Source organism: Astatotilapia calliptera, chromosome 18 (genome assembly GCF_900246225.1).
Source record: "Astatotilapia calliptera chromosome 18, fAstCal1.2, whole genome shotgun sequence".
Classification (NCBI taxonomy): domain Eukaryota; kingdom Metazoa; phylum Chordata; class Actinopteri; order Cichliformes; family Cichlidae; genus Astatotilapia; species Astatotilapia calliptera.
The window spans coordinates 21,970,417-21,990,109 of NC_039319.1; the positions used below are offsets into that span (position 1 = coordinate 21,970,417).

The 19,693-nt window shown below is 42.1% G+C and overlaps 1 protein-coding gene across 14 annotated transcripts in view; it reads right to left on the reverse strand.

Moving 5' to 3' along the window:
* ptprsb (protein tyrosine phosphatase receptor type Sb) overlaps positions 1–19,693 on the reverse strand; it is a 71,497-nt gene that overhangs the window by 40,205 nt on the left and 11,599 nt on the right. For 8 of the 14 annotated variants that reach the window (XM_026150888.1, XM_026150887.1, XM_026150890.1 and 5 more), the window contains exons 2-5: positions 17,647–17,860; positions 14,161–14,309; positions 12,691–12,832; positions 3,697–3,885 (exon numbers count right to left, since the gene is read on the reverse strand). In XM_026150888.1, coding sequence (XP_026006673.1) covers positions 3,697–3,885; positions 12,691–12,832; positions 14,161–14,309; positions 17,647–17,791 — 625 coding nt within the window. In that variant the 5' untranslated portion in view covers positions 17,792–17,860. The remainder of the gene's footprint in view (positions 1–3,696; positions 3,886–12,690; positions 12,833–14,160; positions 14,310–17,646; positions 17,861–19,693) is intronic. The other 6 variants (XM_026150893.1, XM_026150889.1, XM_026150886.1 and 3 more) reach the window with 1 other exon arrangement.

Below are 19,693 nucleotides of genomic sequence, written 5' to 3' on the forward strand. Positions count from 1 at the left end.
CTCGGAAAGTGCCTCCATTAAACAAATCTTAAAGGAGTGTTTTATCCATAACGCATTTCTTGCCCAGCTCAGGTGTAATTGATTTCCTCCAAGTCATTTCGCTGCACTGTTCGGTTCATTATACAGCACATTTTGTTGTTTGGCTTTGTGATGGTTTTGGTGATTTCAAATCCTATTAAAGCCTGGGGTGAATCTCAGTAGGCCATTCGTCTTGCTACTGTTTCATTGATGTGATATGTGTCCTAACATACTGTACCACTGAATCATTGTCATGTCTGCATGACACACAAGCAGGGAGCAAACGTCTCAGAGCAGATCAAGTAAATGTACAATTTTAGGTGGCTACAATTTAGCAGTTGTTATAGTTTAGTTAAAAAAAGGACAACTAAAATAAAAAAAATAAAAATAAAAGCATGGCCAGTGATGATCAGGTGTGGTATAAGCTGCAACCATTACCGAGGTGGCACAGATACTGATGTTTTGTAATTTTTTTATTTCTGCACATTCTGATGTAATAACAGTGATAGTCTTTGTTTTCTGGTCACTCACTCTTATTGTGTGCTTTGTGTGGATTTTGAGGTTCAAATTCTTAGTCTATACATGTACGTTTGGTACTTTGATTTTTGTTAGGTGGAGTTTTAGATTCCTACCTTGACTTCATTATCATTCTAGTAATTTTCAGCATTAGTTCTTTTTGTTTTATTTGATTTTCGGTGTTTCATTTCTGGGGAGGTTTGGGTACCAGTTTAGACTGCCTTACTGTTCTTAAATTTGAATTATTTGTTTGTGTTAAGCCTCAGGTCCTATTTTGAGTTTGTTATTTTTTGACTGTGTTCGGTTGCTTCAGCGTTTCATTATCTATTCCTTCCTCGACTTTGTCTTTTTGTGTTTATGCATTTGCCCCTCAGTACTCCCCGTCTCTGTTTTCATGTTTATTGGGAGTCTTCTTGCCTCCATGTTTCGCATTGGTACTTTGGTTGCTTCCTGTTTTACTTTGAAGTAAATGTCTTCTAAGTCTTCTTCTATCTTTCTATCTATATCCCCACTGCCATGTAGAAGTACACAATGTGAAAAAGAAACAGTAAATAACAACATTTGTTGTTTTTTTATTGTTCATGAAGGTCATAAGATAATTGCAATTGCAGTTCTAGTATATGTGCAGCTCCCCTAATGGGCTTCCCCACTGGTTGTATGTGCCAGACTAGTCAGTAGTGGTCGTGGCCGTCCTTTGCCATCCCTTTGCTCTGCGTGCGTGACCAGGGGAGGCTCTGTACTTGGTGTTGCACCAAGGGGACCAAAATGAATAAAAAGAAATGAATATAATTTATTGTGAATAATAAAATACTGTTCTGCTGAATATGCAGGTTTAAAAGTCCTATTTTTCTTTAGAGAACTCAATTTAGGGTTTCTCTTCATAATTATGGCTACTTGAAACAGCCGGTGTATTTCTGCAGGTGCTGGAGCAGCGTGCACTGGACGATAAGCTGTGTTTGAAGAATACGAATGAGCGAGGAAAAAAGAAACGAAACTGGCTGGATTACACATGCGTTTATTTATCTTTCAATAAGCCGCAATCATTAGCTTTCCTGCTAGCTGGTTCACTACCTATAGGAAACTAAACTCATCTTTAGTTAATATTCATCTATTTCCAGGATTCAAGGTGTATCAAAGTGTTGTACTAACACATCTTAGCTGGTTGTGCATGCCATCTAAGATTAGGCAGACATTATGGCTTTGTCCAGTGGTTTATTGCAGTTCCACTCCAGTCCAGTCTTAGCCAAACATGGTAGCCAAATGAGAAGTACAACTGCCAGACCTACTTTTATTTTTTTATTCCTATTTATTCTATTTATCCCCTTTGTATATTTTATTTATATTTGTCTCTGTATTTATATATGTGTGTGTGTGTGTGTATATATATATATATATATAACAATTCTGTAACTGTAACTTCGGTCGTTGCTGTGCTTTTTGGAAATCGAATTTCCCAGAGGAACCCACCCGAGGGATTAATAAAGTTCTATCTTATCTTATCTTATCTTATCTTATCTTATCTTATCTTATCTTATCTTACTAATTAGTCTTCAACTAAAAAGCCTTGTCTTAAAATTTGAAATACAAAGAAACTGTATAATTCTGTAGTTTAACTACAGTTGTCTGTGTAAAGTATCCACACTGTCAAGCTCCTGGGTTTTTTCTGAGAATCATGTCTGTTTTAAATTTTGTTCCGTGTTTCATAGGTAAATGGGGTTGTCAGCACTGCTTATATTCTTTACTGCTGCACATATTCAGCTCTTGACGAGCTGAATCAGGAACCACGCTTCCACCCTAGAAGAGAAAGCGTGGTTCCTGATGCCGGAATTGGCAGCCCCAGCCCTCTGATGCTGTGTGCCCTGCAGAGCCGCAGTTTGAGCCTGCATTTCCGCCACACCTGCCAATGCCCGGTCCCTGCCAGAGCCTGTTTCTCCGGCCACATCTACTGATGCTGGGTTTCCTGAAGCTGTGAGTAAAACATATTTATTTCCTTGTGTGCTCTTCAAATGTCCAAATATAGTAAGAGCACACAAGGGAACAAAGAGACTGTAACTCCAGAATGTTTCCCATGCCCTAAAGCATGGTTTGTTTTATTGCTGTTAACCAGTCCTAAACAGTGATATAAAACACTGTATAGGAGCTCTCATTAGGATTTCTTTGACATGGATCACAAGCCATTAAGAAAGGTAACTTGTTGCTTGGGACAACATGGTAAATGTATTTAAACATTATAAATTCGGCAAATGGAAATGCAAAGACACAGCTAACGGAGGGCACTGGTGATCAGTAAAGGATATTGGCTGACAGGAGGGATATATCAGAGCTGGCAGGCCGGAGCAGCACAGAGAATATGGATGAAACAACAACAAAATGGTTTCGCTTCACCATCACTTTCATTCCCCCTGAGGACAGCTGAGTGGGAAAGGCTGAGAAAAAAAATGTTTCTGCCTTCTCCTGGAGACACTGTACTCATCTATACAGAAGAGCATAAACAAAGCTGAATAAACTGTCTTAAGCGCACAATGTGATTCTTTGGTATGCAGACACATCGTCTTTGCTCTCTTTTTGTGTCTCTGGTAAAGTGAGCTTACCTTCACATTTTGGGACACTGAGCTATGTCGCGCACATTTAGGCAGTGGGTCAAAATAAAAGCATCACCAGTTAAATGCTTAATTTTAAGAAGCGCCAAACACATTTGACATCAGAAAAGAGGATATTGTGGTTGCTTTGGGATAAATTGAGGAAGACAGTTTCATTCTATGTGAAATTTCTGAACCCATTTGAAATGACTATACAATTATATGCTGCTATTTTTTTCTTATAATTATGATACTTAATGGAAAGCAAATTTTGCCTTTTAAGTGATATATATTTTTTATAATCCGTTCTCCCAAATGCTAATAAACAGCACATTTTTTTCATGGCTTAAGGATGGCACAATTATCCTTTTTTATGAAATTGGCTTTAAAAAGGTTTTATACCCCCAAAGGAGAGAGATAAACTTAGAGAACAGCATGTAATCCCTCAATCATAATTAAAATAATCACCAAATTTAGAGCAACAGGGATTTACCTGATCGCAAAAAAGTGCAAAGCTGTAAATGCACTGTTGGTTCCGTTGGTGGAAAATACAAACAGTCTGACTAAAAGTCACCTGTCTCACCTGATCTGAGCTGTTTGATGCGACCCTGGCTGGTGCTGGGGTCGACAGGCAGGAAGTCTTTGAACCAGGAGATCTCGGGGTCCGGGATGCCACTGGCAGCGCACAGCATGGTGGCCGTCCTTGTCCGCTCCACCACTTTCAACTGAGGGCCCATGTCTATACTAGGGAAGCCAAATGGCAACAGGTCCTCTGAAAGCATCAAGAGAAAGAAAAGAGTATGAAATGTGCAGCATTTAAAACATGAAATATAAATGTCTAATTGCACTACTTGCGCATGTCTGCTGGTAACATATGATAACAGGAGCTAACATGTATATTTAGCACATATAATGACTTGTGTTTTGACCATTAGTTTAGCATGTAAGCATGCTACGATCTGCTAATTAGTGCTAGAGGCAAACAGGAAGACGTCATACACTGAACAGTGATCATCCCCATATAGTACAGTGCAGTGCTAGGAAACATGACAACACATGTGCATGCTGTTTTCACACATACCACCCTTCAACACTGTTGCTAACCAATCACATCAACCCATAGCAACAGGAGCACCAGCCTCCCCTAGCAAGACGCCTCACCATGTTGCAAAAATCTTTTCCTAAACAACCCAAGGTACAAGACAAAGAGCCTATGGTGCTAACCACGTCTCCAAATTCCTCAGAAATCCTTTAGTATGCCTGAAAAACACGATTCTACTGAAGCCCCACCGGCAACCACCACAGCACCCAAAGGATTTGCTGCCAAAGTCCCAAAGTCCCTGTGCCAGACACCATAGGACATCCTCTGAGGTCCATGACTTTGTAAGTGCGCATGCGCCATTAGCGTGCTGCCTGCTGTAACCCTAATTTCCTTCGGGATTAATAAAGTATTCTGATTCTGAATCTGTGTAAATCAAAGTACAGGGTTAGAGTGGGGCGAAGTGCAGTATGTGTACTTATTTCATGAGGACAGTGAAGGCTCAGTTTTTCTAAAACAAATAACGGATGTATCAGCTTCTACTGCCATGCATTCAGTCCTTCCTTTCCCACACATGCAGTGATGTGAAAGCTCCCCCCTCATAGCTGCTTAAACATTAGTAGGCTTATGAAAGCAAAGATATCAGCAAAGACAGCAGAGCCACTATAGCCTTGGTGATCAAAGTTGTGTGTTCATTCCTACAGCTAGCTAGTCATTAGGTGATATAGCAGGCGGGCAGAAACACAGCTAGGATTTTTCTGTGTGTTTGACAGGCCATTTCTGGAAGAGTATAAACATACCGCCCAGTCAGCAGGAGTTACTTAAGTGCCTACACACACGCACACACACACACACAAATACACACACACAGGCTTTGCAGTACATTACTAACCTAGAATTACAGGTGTTTGGTGGCAGTGGCGATGAACTACGAGTTTTCAAAGGTGTGGTTCTGTGTTATGTGGTGCTAACGATTCCTGTCTAATAACTATTCAGAAAGCTGCTCAGAAACAGCAGCGGCAATTAGAAGCTGGGACCAGAGGAGGGGCAGGGCACTGGGGGTAATAAGGACTTGTTAGCAGTAATTGTTAAAATGTACCAACGATTAGAGAGGCCGATCTGGGATGTGTCTGAATGCGTCTGGATATGTCTTATTACGTTGTAGGAGCTGAGGACAAGTGTGTGTGTGTGTTTGTGTGTTGGCTGTGTGTACATATTTGCTTCTATGGCTATGTTCTCATTAGCATCTTCACAGATTTCTGCAAAGTGTCGAATAATGTTGAGCGGCACGATCGCACATATCCAGGAAAATAAGTGTGTGCACGCAAAAAAGCAGTTGCTTTCTATTTCGCACACACACATACACAAACACGTTCACATACACTTTCTCTGGTGAATGGGATTAAGAGTCTCAGTGACAACAGTCCAGATGGCCAGACACGTAATCAAGCATCCATCAGCCCTCCTGCTTCCTTTCCTCCTTACCCTTTAAACCACTCTCTCTTTCTCACACATGCACACAGACACCTCCTCCATACCTGGAACTATAATTATAAATCCACATTCCCGCAGCAGCGAAGCAACGAGATGGCAATTTCCTTGGCTAATAAATCAAACCCATCGGAACATCTTGATTGTCAGACAAAACAAAACCTGCTAAAGTTTGCTTTGCTTGAGCCCAGAATCACAGACATATCTGGAGCTGAACGCAGTCCAAGATGCAGACCGTGGCCACGTCAACTGTCTGTGTGTTTTTCCTCTCCTCCACTCCTCCTCCGGGCCCCCTGCTACCTAACCACATGACAGACATATACCATCTGTTCCCACACACTCTGTGATGGGGATGAGAGGCTGAGTTGAGATAGGATCTATCGCTCTCTTTCTCTCTTTCTACAGTCATCAGCGCTAGAGAGACCTCGTCAGATAGGAATGTCAAGCTGTTGCTGATGCTGCGCCTGAGAAGAGAAAGTGGAGAAATGCCACAAAAAAGCAAGAGAGGAATCAAAACTTGATGATCAAGATGTTTAGTGCAACAATTAGGCCTCGTGAAGACAGGAGAGACTGGAGTGGGCAGAGTGGACCACGCTAACACTTCTGAGACCCCCCCCCACCCCAACCCTTCAGCATCCCTGACAGATCAATACTAATGATCTACCTGAATGGAGGCTAGTGGTATGGCCACTGATGAAATAGACAGGAAGAGAAAGGAAAGAGAAGAGGGAGATCGATGGGCAGGTCAGAAGGTGAACTCCCAAAGGCGAGGAATATGCTAGGCCTACATTTGCTCCCCTCTACCCTCCCCGAATCCTACCCCTCTCTTGAGAGGGTTCAGATGGTCTTTTTATCACTCTGCCAGCTACCACAACATGGACTCCCTGGCTGTTAATTAGAGCACACCACAGCACTGGGCTCAAGGCATGTGCATATACAATGCATGCGTGTGTGTGTCTGTAGGGCGTGTGGCTCTATATTCCACTCAGGTCTTTATTAATGCTGCAAATACATGGTGTGGGTGGACCTTGGACTGAACACTTGGAGAGAATTAGAAGAAATGGAGAGAGTCGGACAGATAAACAGAGAGAGTGATAGAGAGAGGGATTAAAGACACTTACTGCCGTGCTGTAAAATACCACAAAAAGAGGAAAAATAGTAGTGAATCTTTGCAAGCATCCAGAACCCAACGATGCTTTTCAGATAGCTAAGGATATTCAGCAGTGTAGAAAACAAACAAGGGTTAAATTAGTCATTTTAACTTTAAAATTCTGCTCATTTCAAGCTTGAGTAGAATTGTTTTGCATCATTAACTGTTTAAAATAATCCGAGTTTATCTTCTACTGCAGCACCCAGTTCATCCAATTCATCCTCTGTATAAAATGAACATTTTTAACTCCATTCCCTTTAAAGCTAGCTCCCCATTTAAGTTAAATCCATACTGTCTGTGAAGGTTCTCAGTCATCCAGGTCATCGTAGTCAAAGGAGCTTGCAAAGAAAAGCGTCTGGACTTCTTTAAGTTACTTGAAGACGTTTCACCTCTCATCCGAGAAGCCATTTGACCTTAGAACTGAAGAAGCTTCTCGGATGAGAGGTGAAACGTCTTCAAGTAACTTAAAGAAGTCCAGACGCTTTTCTTTGCAAGCTCCTTTAAATCCATACTGATTTGTTGTCCTTTGTAAAAAGAACATCATACCAACAGTCAAACATAGTGGTGGTAGTGTGATGGTCTGGGGCTGCTTTGATGCTTCAGGGCGACACTGTGATTGATGGAACCATGAATTCTGCTCTCCACCAGAAAATCCTGGAGGAGTATGTGTGGGCAACAGTTTGTGTCCGGAAGCTCAAGTAGCAGGACAATGATCCGAAACACACCAGCAAGTCCACCTCTGAATAGCTCAAAAAAAGAAAAAGAAGCTTTGGAGACACCTAATCAAAACCTGGCCTTCAATCAGATTGAGATGTTTTGGCGTAACCTTTTTCACGCTCAGAAACCCTCCACTGTGGCTGCATTAAAATAATTCTGAGGAGTGGGCCAAATCTCCTCCACAGCGAAATGAAAGACTCGTTGCACAAATGCTTGATTGCAGTTCCTTGGGCTAAGGGTAGCACTATCAGGTATTAGGTTCAGAGACAATTAATTTTTTCCTTTTTTTTTTTTTTTTACACAGGATTTGTGTTAGGGGTTAGGGGGTTTGGAAATGAAATGAAAAGATTTTCTCTTTACATTTTCTCAGGTTATCTTTGTGTAATATTACAATTTGACAAAGATGTTTGATGATCTAAAACCTCAAAAGGATGGCACAATCCTTATGATGTTATGATATATACAAAGCTGTGTTAGAAAAACAGCTTTAATTATCTAAAATATCCTGCTTGCCCTTACCTGGGCTCTCATATTTCTTAGATACAGACGGAAAGTGAGTGCCTGTTAAAGAATGGCCTTTTTAACCCTCATCTGTTGCTTTATTTGATTAACATTTCATGATAGTTAATGTTTCATGGTTGTTTTAAACGTCTATGAATTATCTTATATTAAATCCTCGTGTTTAATACCCTAACACTAATGCCAAGATGGTAGCTGCATTAATGAGGTAAGTTAAAAAAATGTCCTAATTTCTTTAATTCATTCAGTTTGTTAACACTGACATTTTCATTTGTAATTGTAATTAATTTAACTTTTTTATATCATCACTCATAAATAAGAAAATTATCCATCTATGGACCTGATCATCATCAATGTATAATATAATATAATATAATATAATATAATATATTATAATATAATATAATATAATATAATAGTAATTAGAAGGCATCAGTTTGCAAGGTCTCTAATGCCTTTTCCACTGAACTGTAGAGCAACATAAGATAACAAAACCCTTCTTTAAAGGGCAAAATGTAGGAAACAGCTTTGTTAAAACCAAAGCCAGCTGTTTTAATAGACTGGCTCAATTAAAAGGACACAAACACAGCAGCAACAGCACTGCCCCGCAGATGCAGATAACCCATTCCACAGTACAGGACACTAAAGTACAGTTCACCAGAGAGGAGAATATGGAGCTACAGGTATTCAGCCAGGCTCCTGGATGAGTCAGCGACCGCTTGAAATAGATACTGCGGGCATGGCCTTGATCACACTTTCCTCTAAAATGAATCATTTATCAAGAGCAAACACTGCTGCACAAAAGTGCCGCTTATTTTTCATCTCCTGGTTAAATTGATAAGATAGCCTATGGAAAAATGTGGCATGTGTATACAAACACTCTGTGTGTCAACAGCGTTTGGGGGAACATTGGCAAGGGTCGAGCAGCATTGTTCCCCGGAGCTTTGTGTTTGCGTGTATTTGTGTGTATCAAGAGGTTGAGCGCGTACATTTTGGCCTGGTTATGTTTGCAGAAGGGCAATCAGGCCTAGTGCCCAAAACCAGTCAGTAGAGCCAACCAGTTCTGGGCAAATATGCAATTTGTGTGTCCGTGCATGCACACACGCATGCGGCAGTAGAACGGAAAGACACAAACACCCAAAGGGTCAAACACATAATGCATATGATGCAAACAAACAAACATGAATCCAGGTTTTCTTTCCCCGTGCCTCTTTGTATTTCCGTCTCACGCGCACAGAAACCCAAACAGATACTCTCTCTCTCTCCCACATTCACACACAAACACGCCCGCTTCCCCGCGGAAAAAAATCATTATTTCTCCCAGTTAAGAAACAGGTTGCCTATTCATCTCTCAGTTCATTTCAGTGGGAAATGGCCATGTGCATGAATGAAGTCTGAATAAAAGCCGATCTCGGGGAGCCTGATTCAGGATTAATCTGCTCGCACTCAGCAGTCTTCAGAGGCTCTAATGCTTTGACTCCTATTGACTGCAGGAGGGCTGAAGGGGAGCACTTTAAATGCTAATAGACCTTTATGATAATAGATCACAATGCAATGCAAATGCAGACTTTGTAGACCAATCACATGAAAAACCCATGTGTCTTCACCATTGTGTGCCCTACTTTAGGGGGCCAGGACTAAACAGGATCCCACATGTAAGGCTGATTCCCGAACCACATATAAACATTCAAGAAGAATTTAAAAAATGAAAGAAGGACCAAATATAAACAGCAAAGACGAGGGGTTAAAAATGATGAAACAGCCAGTTCTCCACTCGAGGAGTGTAATCCTCCTGCAGGCTGAGTAGATACTCTTAGTTGTTTCCAGACCGAAATGCTGCTTGAGCCGCCGGCCTGCCAATGCAGCAGACGCCTAGGGGGAATCACTGATCTGACTCTGTTGTTCATATGAAGGGTGTTTGCCGTGGTGGCAGAACATCTCTCTTCCCTCTTCTCTCTCTCTCTCTCTCTCTCTCACCCTGTTTCTCCCCCATCCCCCGCCTGCCTTTCTCCTAAAATGGGACACTGGGAGGTGAGTATAATCAGGATTACTTTGCACAAAACCAGACATACACACGCACACAAATGTATGCACTCACGCACACACCCGTGCGCACGCTTACCAGCGCACACACATACAGCGCTGCGGTGATGAGAATCTCTCGCCCACAAGAGGCTTTCAAACATGCAGAGCTGCAGATATTCATGTCTCCTGAAGGGAGAGCAACACAACTGCAGTGTCCATAGAAAAGAGCAGCTGGGATGGAAAGGGGAAGGGGTGGAGCAGCGGAGGGCATGTAGCAATGCAACGGGAGGAGTTAAAAACAGAGTCAGACAGACAGAATAGATGGCTAAGAAAATGAAAGCATGAATAAAACAGAAGAGAAGAAATTAGAAACGGATATTGCTGTAGGGCCAAAGTACGGCTCCTGGAGTTAAAGAAAGAAAGATATAAGGAGGAAAAAAGGTCATTTTACAGGTAATGTGTGAGGATGATAAAGATGATGATGATGTTGGTGAAAGCCCATAACCTACCACATCTCCACCCATTAGGCAGCCAACAGTGCAGCAGTAAATATCCTGTGGCCAACTGCAAGCCCCTCACTCTGTACGAAACTGCTATTAGTCTTAGTCCACCATTATACAGAACGATGAGATAAAGCACATCAGTGGATGAAAAAGACTTTTCAGTGGAAGTGGAAGGGTTTTGGCCAATAATGGAAAGCCTTTTTTCTACTTCAGTGGTGGACCTTTTCTACGATGGACTGGTTCTTTTTTAAAGACTGACCCAAGCACAATTTCTGCAGACATTTGTGCACTTAACAGCATTCTTGGATGGCATGATCTATTCTGCAGAATATCACTGAGCCTACAGTAGGCTGCATGGGTGCAAGACACTGGGAGTATCCTGTCATGTTTGAAGTAGGAGGAGGTGCCGTCACTGTGTAAAGTTGAAGTAAAACTGCGCAGTAACTTGCAGGTAATTTAAATCCCTCTCCTCGTGTTTATGTATATATAGAGCAAAGAAGCTTTAGATTTACTTTTGAATATAAATTTAAAAACACTTAGAAACATCTTGGCAACAAACTTTTATTTTATTTTATATCTTTACTTTAAAATTTTCTGAAAAGTTTGATTTAAAATACACAGGCATTAATCATCTAAAAATAAATTGTTCATCATGTTAAAATTTTAACCTCAGCTCACGCAAATCAAGGTTTTCAACAGGAATCACTAGCAACTGTGGGTTTAGTGTATTGTCCGAGGGTAATGGCCAGGGATTAAAACACCAACCCCGGGATTAGTGGACAACCTTGACAACCAGCCTACACCGTTGTTTGATGTGCAGCACTTTCCAGAATGACTTCATGCGCCCTGATACGTTAAAGGGACAGCTTACAAAAAATGGCTGATGTGCAACAAATTTCTAAGCAGCATAAAACTCTCAAAAAAAATAATATATACACAAAATTATTGCCTTTATTGCCAACTGAATGCCAGAGACGTGCCTGTGCATGATCATTCAGGCCAAATCTAACTATTACAGCTACAGTCAGCTCTGATTCTGATTGGTACTCTCGGTGAAATATTATCTTATTCATTGCTACCCTTCACTCTGCTCTCAAAGACTGAAGATTATAATGTCACTGAAGGGATGGGGACATCACCGCACACAGAACGGGTTGAGAGAATAGGTTATGGCACCAGGAACACACTACCACCCACACACGAACACGACCACACACATACACACACACACTGGGAAGCTCGCCCTCGAGGTGTAGTTTATGTGGTAATGTGCTTTAGATTGGGGCTGTGTGTGCAGAGAGGATGGGCTGGGTAACAGATGGACAGGAGTCTATTCCCTGGGCTACCAGCCTTCTGCTTACCACACCGCCCTGCCAGCTCCACAATCCTCATCCATCTCCTTCACTCCTACACCCCCACCTCCCACCAAACCCCATCTCCTATGACATCCCATTCAATCTCTTTTGTTTCACAGCATCCTGCTGTGTTACGCAACTTACTGCCATCTTTTCATCTTCCATCATCTCCATTTGACCTCTTCCATCCCCCCTTTCCCTTTTTCCTCCTTATTTACTCCTAGCGAGCAAAGGTTCTTTGCCAAACCAGGGCGTAATCCCTTGATTTTCCTTCATGTATTAACAGCCTGAGCAGTCATGCCTCTGTTTCTTCTTTCATTCCTGCTGTGCTGGGTAGATGGTAGGTGCTCTCATGCCAAGCTATCAGCCACATGCTGCAATTTTAGTCCATAACATGTTGGAGCTCCACATTAGATAAGTTTTCCTTCAAGGGGCCAGTGTACATTCGATTAACACCCTCGCTCTGGACGGGAAGTGCAACGTTTAGAGCAAGCCGGTACAATTTGCTAAAATGCCCCTTAGCTAGCATGCTAGCTGGCCCTCTCTGTGGCCAGATCACGCTCGCTGCACTCAGAGGGACTATAAAAAGAGCAGCTCCCTGCAGCCTCCTGTGCTGGCAGGGTGCGGCCCTGCTTCGCTGTTACATCTACGACTGACAGCTCAGTGAAGCAGGGATGCCGGTTGAAGGCGAGCGTGCAAAAGAAAGCACCTCTTGAGTAGACACAGTGTGTGTGCGTGTGTGTGTACAGTATATGTGAGGGTTTTTTGTTTGTCTTACCTCTGATAATGGACAGCTTTGCAGTGACAGACTTCTCGTCTACGCTGTTACGTGCCACACACTCGTAGGTGTTCTCATCTCGGGGACCTCTAAGTGGTTGGATCCTCAGCACAGCACCTGCACCATCATCAAACTCTATGGTCTGGACAGCCACAGAACAAGACATATTAGTCACAGCAGAGGAGGCACATAAACCCTACTATTAGAGCAGCTGACTATAATGTTGCATGTCAGCACCTCGGCCCAGTGTGTGTTGTGTTAATATCACAACAATTACAGCTAAGCACTTCATCATGCCCCACCAGAAAAAAAGAAATACAAATAATAATAATACATACAAATAATGATTTTGTTTGCTCTTCTCTACAGAAATGCTAGAGGTCAGGCACAGATACAAAACATTTACCTGTGCTCACACATTTACCTGGAGCGGGTAAAGAAGGAGGCAGTTTCTTGCACAAATACACTTCATCTGGGTTGATACTTACTGAGATGGGGGGGTTGAATGAGGTCCTCTGGTAGAAACTGAGTATTTCTAACCATTAGGTCACAGGATCAATACACAGTCAGGCCTCTACTGAGCCACAAGAATTTACTCTCTGGACTAGGCTGCTGTATAGCTCCATGACAGCAATATGTGAATTCAATAGGAAGTCAGTAATACTTAAGGGTCCATTGATTAGTTTTATTTTAGGTTTGTAAAATGATCGGACGTTTAATGGAACCTTGTGATCTACTGTATATTGGAAACATGTATTTTTAAACAATTATTTTTCACTAATAGTTTAAATGTTGGGTCTCTTTATCTTCTTGATAATACTGATACCGCCTGTTTAACTTTGGAGCTGCAGCCAAGAGGTCAGTTAACTTAGATCAGCATTAAAGAAGGTGTGCGCTACACTTAGCTTCAGCATAGACAAGCTAGCTGGCTAATTGCATGCGTAGAGTACTGATTTAGCATGTAAAAACAATAATAATAAACCCTTTAATACGTTTGGCATATTATACTTATTGTACAGATTAAACAAACAATGAATTACCTTTATATTTTTATTTTCAGAGACTTAAAAAGAACGAATAGCTGCTTCACCCAGCTACCATTCTGTATGCTAAGCTAAGCTAATCAGCGCACTGGTGTAGCCTCTTATTTAATCAGACACATCAAAGATACCAGTCTGTGTATTTCAAAAATTTGTGAACATACCTTGATTCCAAAACATATTTTTAGTATTTTATATTAAAATTAAAAAAAAAATAACTGGAAAAAAAACTATTTCTCACATACATAACAAAGTTTTATCTTAACAGTTTTTCGCCTATCCACTCTCTGTATAAATTTATTTACAGTGTAACGTCAAGGTTGTAATTAATGTATACATTCAAATAATATGCATGTTTTTTAAATGGATTTGCATATTCATATCTGTCATGCAGTTACAGTAGGAGTTGAACATTGAGCACTGTGACAACCACCTCGATACGCTGGGAGTTGACCTTCTTGCCCTTCTTGTTCCAGTAGACAGAGGGCTTGGGATTGCCTGTGGCTTGGCACACAAATGATGCTACACCTCCTGATACTCCGATCTGGTCTGTGGGAGTCTTGGTGAATTTTGGGGGAGCTAAGAGAGAGAGAGAAAAGCAGGGAGAAAAGTGAGTGAGGGATGGGGGAAAATTAAAACAAGACACCAGAGGGCTACAAATGAACTCCACAACCAGCAACAACCGTCCCCGCTGACCACGCCCCATTTCACTGTCAGTGACTGGTCAGGCCGACTTGTGTTCTGATGGCTATGTGTTGTGCTTACTTCCTGGGTATCATCTAGAGGACAAACTGAAGGACTTCCTGTGGGCCATAAATAAAAGATGGGGCTGGGCTTCACAGGAACATCTCTTTCTCTCTCTCCGTCTCTCTGCTTTCTCGAGGGCAGGCTGCCATTGTATTTCATGCAGCACAGGCTGTCATGACACATGAGTGTTTCACAGGTAGGTGAAGTGTTGGCTGCAAATTCACAGCATATAATTGGTTTAAATGTATTAATATCAGAGGTGTCATTTTATGCCTGTGCATGCCAAAGAACTGCACAGAGATCCTGATGATGTTAGCAAACACAATGAACACAGCAGCACAGGCTTTTGTTAATTTTCAGAGTCGACTCAAGGAGACAATTTCATCTTGGAGGCCGAAAGCATCTTAGGTGGGACGTATGAGCGCTGCGGTCGCCCTCTAAGACGAAAACAGCAATTTCCAAGTGTGATATTGAGCCAGGCGTAGCGAACCTACACTTCTCACAGCGGCTGAGTCAGATCAGTCAAACAACCTCATGCATCCACCCTTTGCTATCTGTCTGTGGCCTGTTTCCATGGTGCCCAGCTTAACTCCTCCTCAGCTACAGAAACACCGCTATCCATCAGGGTGAAATCAGGATGACCCTTACCATGGCAACCTGGATGCCTCCTCCCCTACATCTGGGTGGGTGAGGTCTGCCTGTGTTGATTCACTTCTGCTCTGAAGACCACACAGGAGCAAAAAAAAAAGAAGCCATGCCTATCAAGAAATCACCAGCAGATTCTAAAGCCTTTTTGCACGTCTTCCCACTCCTACTCACTTCGTTGGTTAACGGCCATGCAGAACACTTCCCAGTGCCTTGACAGTAACTGGAATAACATTATGTCAAAAGACTGCTCCTGTCCCGACTGCCCCGTGTTGTCTCTTAAAGACCCACTCTGAATGTCAGAAATAAAGTGGTTTGCCATAATCCGCACAGGAAGAAGCAAAAAGCTGGTACAGTAGAGTCAATCAGAACAAATTTATGCCCACCATTTTGGGATTCAAGAGCAGGGTAGTTTTTTCTGAGGACTCTTAGAAAAGCACAGACTATTGAGCAGGCTGCTGGTTTTTTCTGACAACAATATAAGAACTATCAAAAAAAAAATAAATCAAAAAAGACTAAATGCCATGGCTGAAACTGCTTTCTCCATCCTATAGGGTTATGAATGAATTTCATGTTCTTCTTAGGGATTGAACATGGTTTTCGGTGGCTTTACTTTGAGTCCAAAACGTTTTCTATGTTCTTTTTAATGTACTTCAACACCAATCCGCGTGCAAAACCTACCCCACTGGCAGTGTTACCACTTAAGCCTCTTCTGAAAGCCAGAGAAAAGCCCTACAAGCTACTGGCTCTGGATGGATGTGGACTGAACAGCAACTAGTTATGAGAGGAAGATTCCAGAAAGCTGCCCCGAAAAAAGAGGCACTAATGAGAAACCGTGGCTCTTTAATACCAAGTCCCACTCTGTTTCCACGGAACAGGATGGTCTACCACTGAAATACCTATTGTCTGTTTTTAAGGGAGCACCTTTGTAACCGGTAATCATTTGACTGAAAGACTGACTGCTGCTGAGCTGAGATACAGCTGGCACCTGCAGGCGTAGTGCCATGAGTTCGGAGCTTGTTTCAAGTAACGCTGTGGGCTAAAGAGGAATAAGTTTGGGTTGGAAATTTTCTTTTGGGGGAATTAGAGTAACCTCTTGTGAAATGTACAGCTCTAAAAGACGCTACTTATGGCAAAGGTATTAGTGCAACCAGCTGTGGTCTGACAAGCCCTTAAGCCACTTTAATAATGCATCTCTTCCTGATTGTGTGTTTTTTGTTGTCAACTTTGTTTGCATTTCCTGGCTAAATGCGTGACAAAAATGAAAGGAAATTTAAAAATAAAACCTCCTGTGATACAAAGATGATGACTGCAGAGTACGATGTGTTGCTGGGCACATAAGAGACGGAAATAAAAGGAACACTGTCTCGGAAGAGGATCGCTGTCAGGGAAACGCTAACCATGTTTTGCATAAAATTCGACAAAGTGATGGTGAAGCATAATATCTGAAATTAATTTTCAATAATTTGGAAAAGAGCTGAGTTGAACCAGTAAATACTCAGAGGCACTGAGGGCCTACTAGCAAATCTCTCGTTTTTAGAAGTACTTATTGTCCATTATATGGTGTAATCTGTTTACCTAGGCTAATTTGGTCATTGTTCTGCTATACATATTGTTAATGGAAGAATTCCAGTTATGATTTTATCTCCTTCGTTACTCAGAAAGCTAGAGAGATTTGGATCTACAGGGAAAGAAAGATTATTTTCCCCTCCACAATACTATCTGCTCTGCTGAGCAACACTGTAGGTGGTCAAAAAGCAGCAATATTCAGTCCCACAACATTTCAGCTGAAAGTTGGCTGTTGTGTAATTTTTTTTCTCTTCACTGAATATAAAAAGATTTCAGATATGATGTCAGTCTTATAAAAGAACCGTGGACGCAAATTGGTTACGCAAATGGGAGATGAAAAAAAAAATGCACGAGGCAACTGCCGTATCTAATGGTGAGAGGTGCCATCTCTGTCTTTAACCTATCTTACCTTCTTATCCAAGAAAATCTAAATATATCAGTTTAGTAACATTTTCAGAGCTCTGACAGCTGTGTGTGTGTGTGCATTTGTGTATCTTATGTGTGTGGCCAACTGAGGCAGGAAATTTGTGGAAATGTTGTAATCAAGGAGATGATGAGGAACATGCTGATGGAACCTCCTGGCTTATCACAACACATTAACAACGCTACAGCCCTAAGATGATGTGCTGACGGGCCTGGATCCACTCCTCTCATACACACACACACACACACACACACACACATATACAACACACACCGCACACATAGACTCACATACACACACACACAGAATCAAAGACGCACACACACACACAGCCACATATATATACACGTCTGTGCCTCGCATTCATTGCTGACAATATACCAGCTGCCATTCAACTGAGAAAAAGACAAAAAGACAAAAAAAGACTACCAACACATAAATAGACACAGACAGACAGACAGACAGACAGACAGACAGACAGACAGACAGACAGACAGACAGATAGATAGATAGATAGATAGATAGATGTACCTAGTGCTTCACCCACGCTGCTCAAAGGTCTGGTTAGCAGGATAATCAAAGGCAACAGCAGACACAGGGGAGATAGGCTAATCCACAGCCCCAGGATTGGCCTTCTGGCCTGGGCCAGGACTCCACCAGTCTTGGGCCGAGGCATGGCACCACCGTGGATTGGTTAGAGATGACGGAGATTTGAGTAGGGCTTCACTCAACAGGGATAGGCACTCTGCAGACACAAGAGAAAAAAAAAGAAGGAAGGTCAGGCATATTTCCGTCACCTCTGATTCATCATTCTGCTTTTAGAGCAGCATCTGAAATGTCAACGCACCATGAAGGAAGAGGGAAAACATACAATACTTTATACTAATGTAGAAAAAATAATAAAAACACGAAGAAAATTAAAGACATATTCATGCTAATGCAGGATTAGGTCTTTTGATTTAGTCAGAGCACTTCTGACTTGGGATTAACAGCTCAAGCAGGCCAGCTCTGGCTGAACTAATACCAGAACAATAGAGCCACTGCTCAATAACTATGACAAGAAACAGACCGAAATAGTTTCCAGCATACTGCTTCTGTATTAATAAGTCTTCTTTTCTAGTGAGCCGTGAAATGAGCTGCAATGATACAGTTTTAAGTTCTTTTTTTTTCTAAGACGTCCTAATAATTTCATTTTGCTCTGGCCTAATTCCTTCTTAGCGTTCAGTATTTTAGTTTTCTGGTGCCACATAAAAGTGTTAATGGAATAATACATCCAGAGTGTACCACCGTAATGGAAAACACTCAAACAAAGAAGAGTGAGGGGGGGGTCAGTAGGAATGCGGCAAAATTCAATAACGGCAAACGTATCAGAAGCTGCTGCTTTAATAGATGTACCCCCTTCTTGTTAATCCCTAGCCTTGGGGGGGGATCTCCATCAGCATTTCTTTTTTTTCTTTTTTTCACTCTCTTTCTTCACACAAACACAAGCGCACATGGGCACACAAATCTGTAAGACTGAACATAATTCAGCTCTGTCTGCTTACAGAGATTTAGACAAGCTGTGCAGAAGCTCCCCGTCTGGGAGTCAATAACTCCTCAGTCCTATCGAGCTCTTCCGACCCCCACCCCTCTCACCCGATGTGTCAGAACGCAGGTGGGGAGGCCAAATGAGAAAGGAGCCTTTGTTAACCTGTCATAAATCACGCACATACATGTTCTCCTTTCAAGCAGCAGTACGGGATAACATATACGCTCCCAGGGAGACATAATAAGCATTAACAGGTGACAGGGCAGGCTGTGATTGGCACATAAATATGCGCAAACACCCATAAGCACACTTTCACCCTGACATCCGCCGATACGCTGCCAGAAATGGAGGAGCAGCGATCAGGCCGACACTTAGTCGCCTTTCCTAAGCGAAAGCGGCATTTCTGGTGAGTTACATATTCAAAGTCTCCTCCAACCACTTATTGAGCTAATGACCTGCTCATAAACATTACTGTCTGCCAGTTCCTACACTAAAAATAGCTCGACTGAAAACATGGCCGTCTATCTGATAGAGACTCTTCTCGCCGCTCTGCCCTCGCCTTATCTAACGCCGTGTAATAGCCGCTGAATAGAAAAGCTTTCAGCGTCCCCTTTTCAATTGAACAATGTGATAAGAAAAATCAGATCAGAGCTCATTCGAGCACCATTGGTAGCATGTTAAGTAAATTCCCCTCTTACGGAAACTCAATTTGCCAGCGTTAATCTAACCAGGGTTACCGTTCTGCGTAGAGCCACATGGCCACTGAAACATTAGGCACTCCTTGCATGATGCAGCGTCTGCTACCACTGTCCTGTGTGCTGGATTTGCTGTGGCACTAATATCTCTCTGTGACCTCAGTCCAACCCTTTCTATCATTTCGTTTATCCCCTCCTCCCTGTTGTCTTTTCACCTACTGACAAAAACCCCTCTCTACCTCTACCTTCACTATAGACGCACAGCCTCTAATCCTTAATCTTACTCTCGTCACACTCCTGCATTAGTCTCAGTATTCCAGAAATCTCCTCTTCTCCCATTTCCTTTCATCCGCTT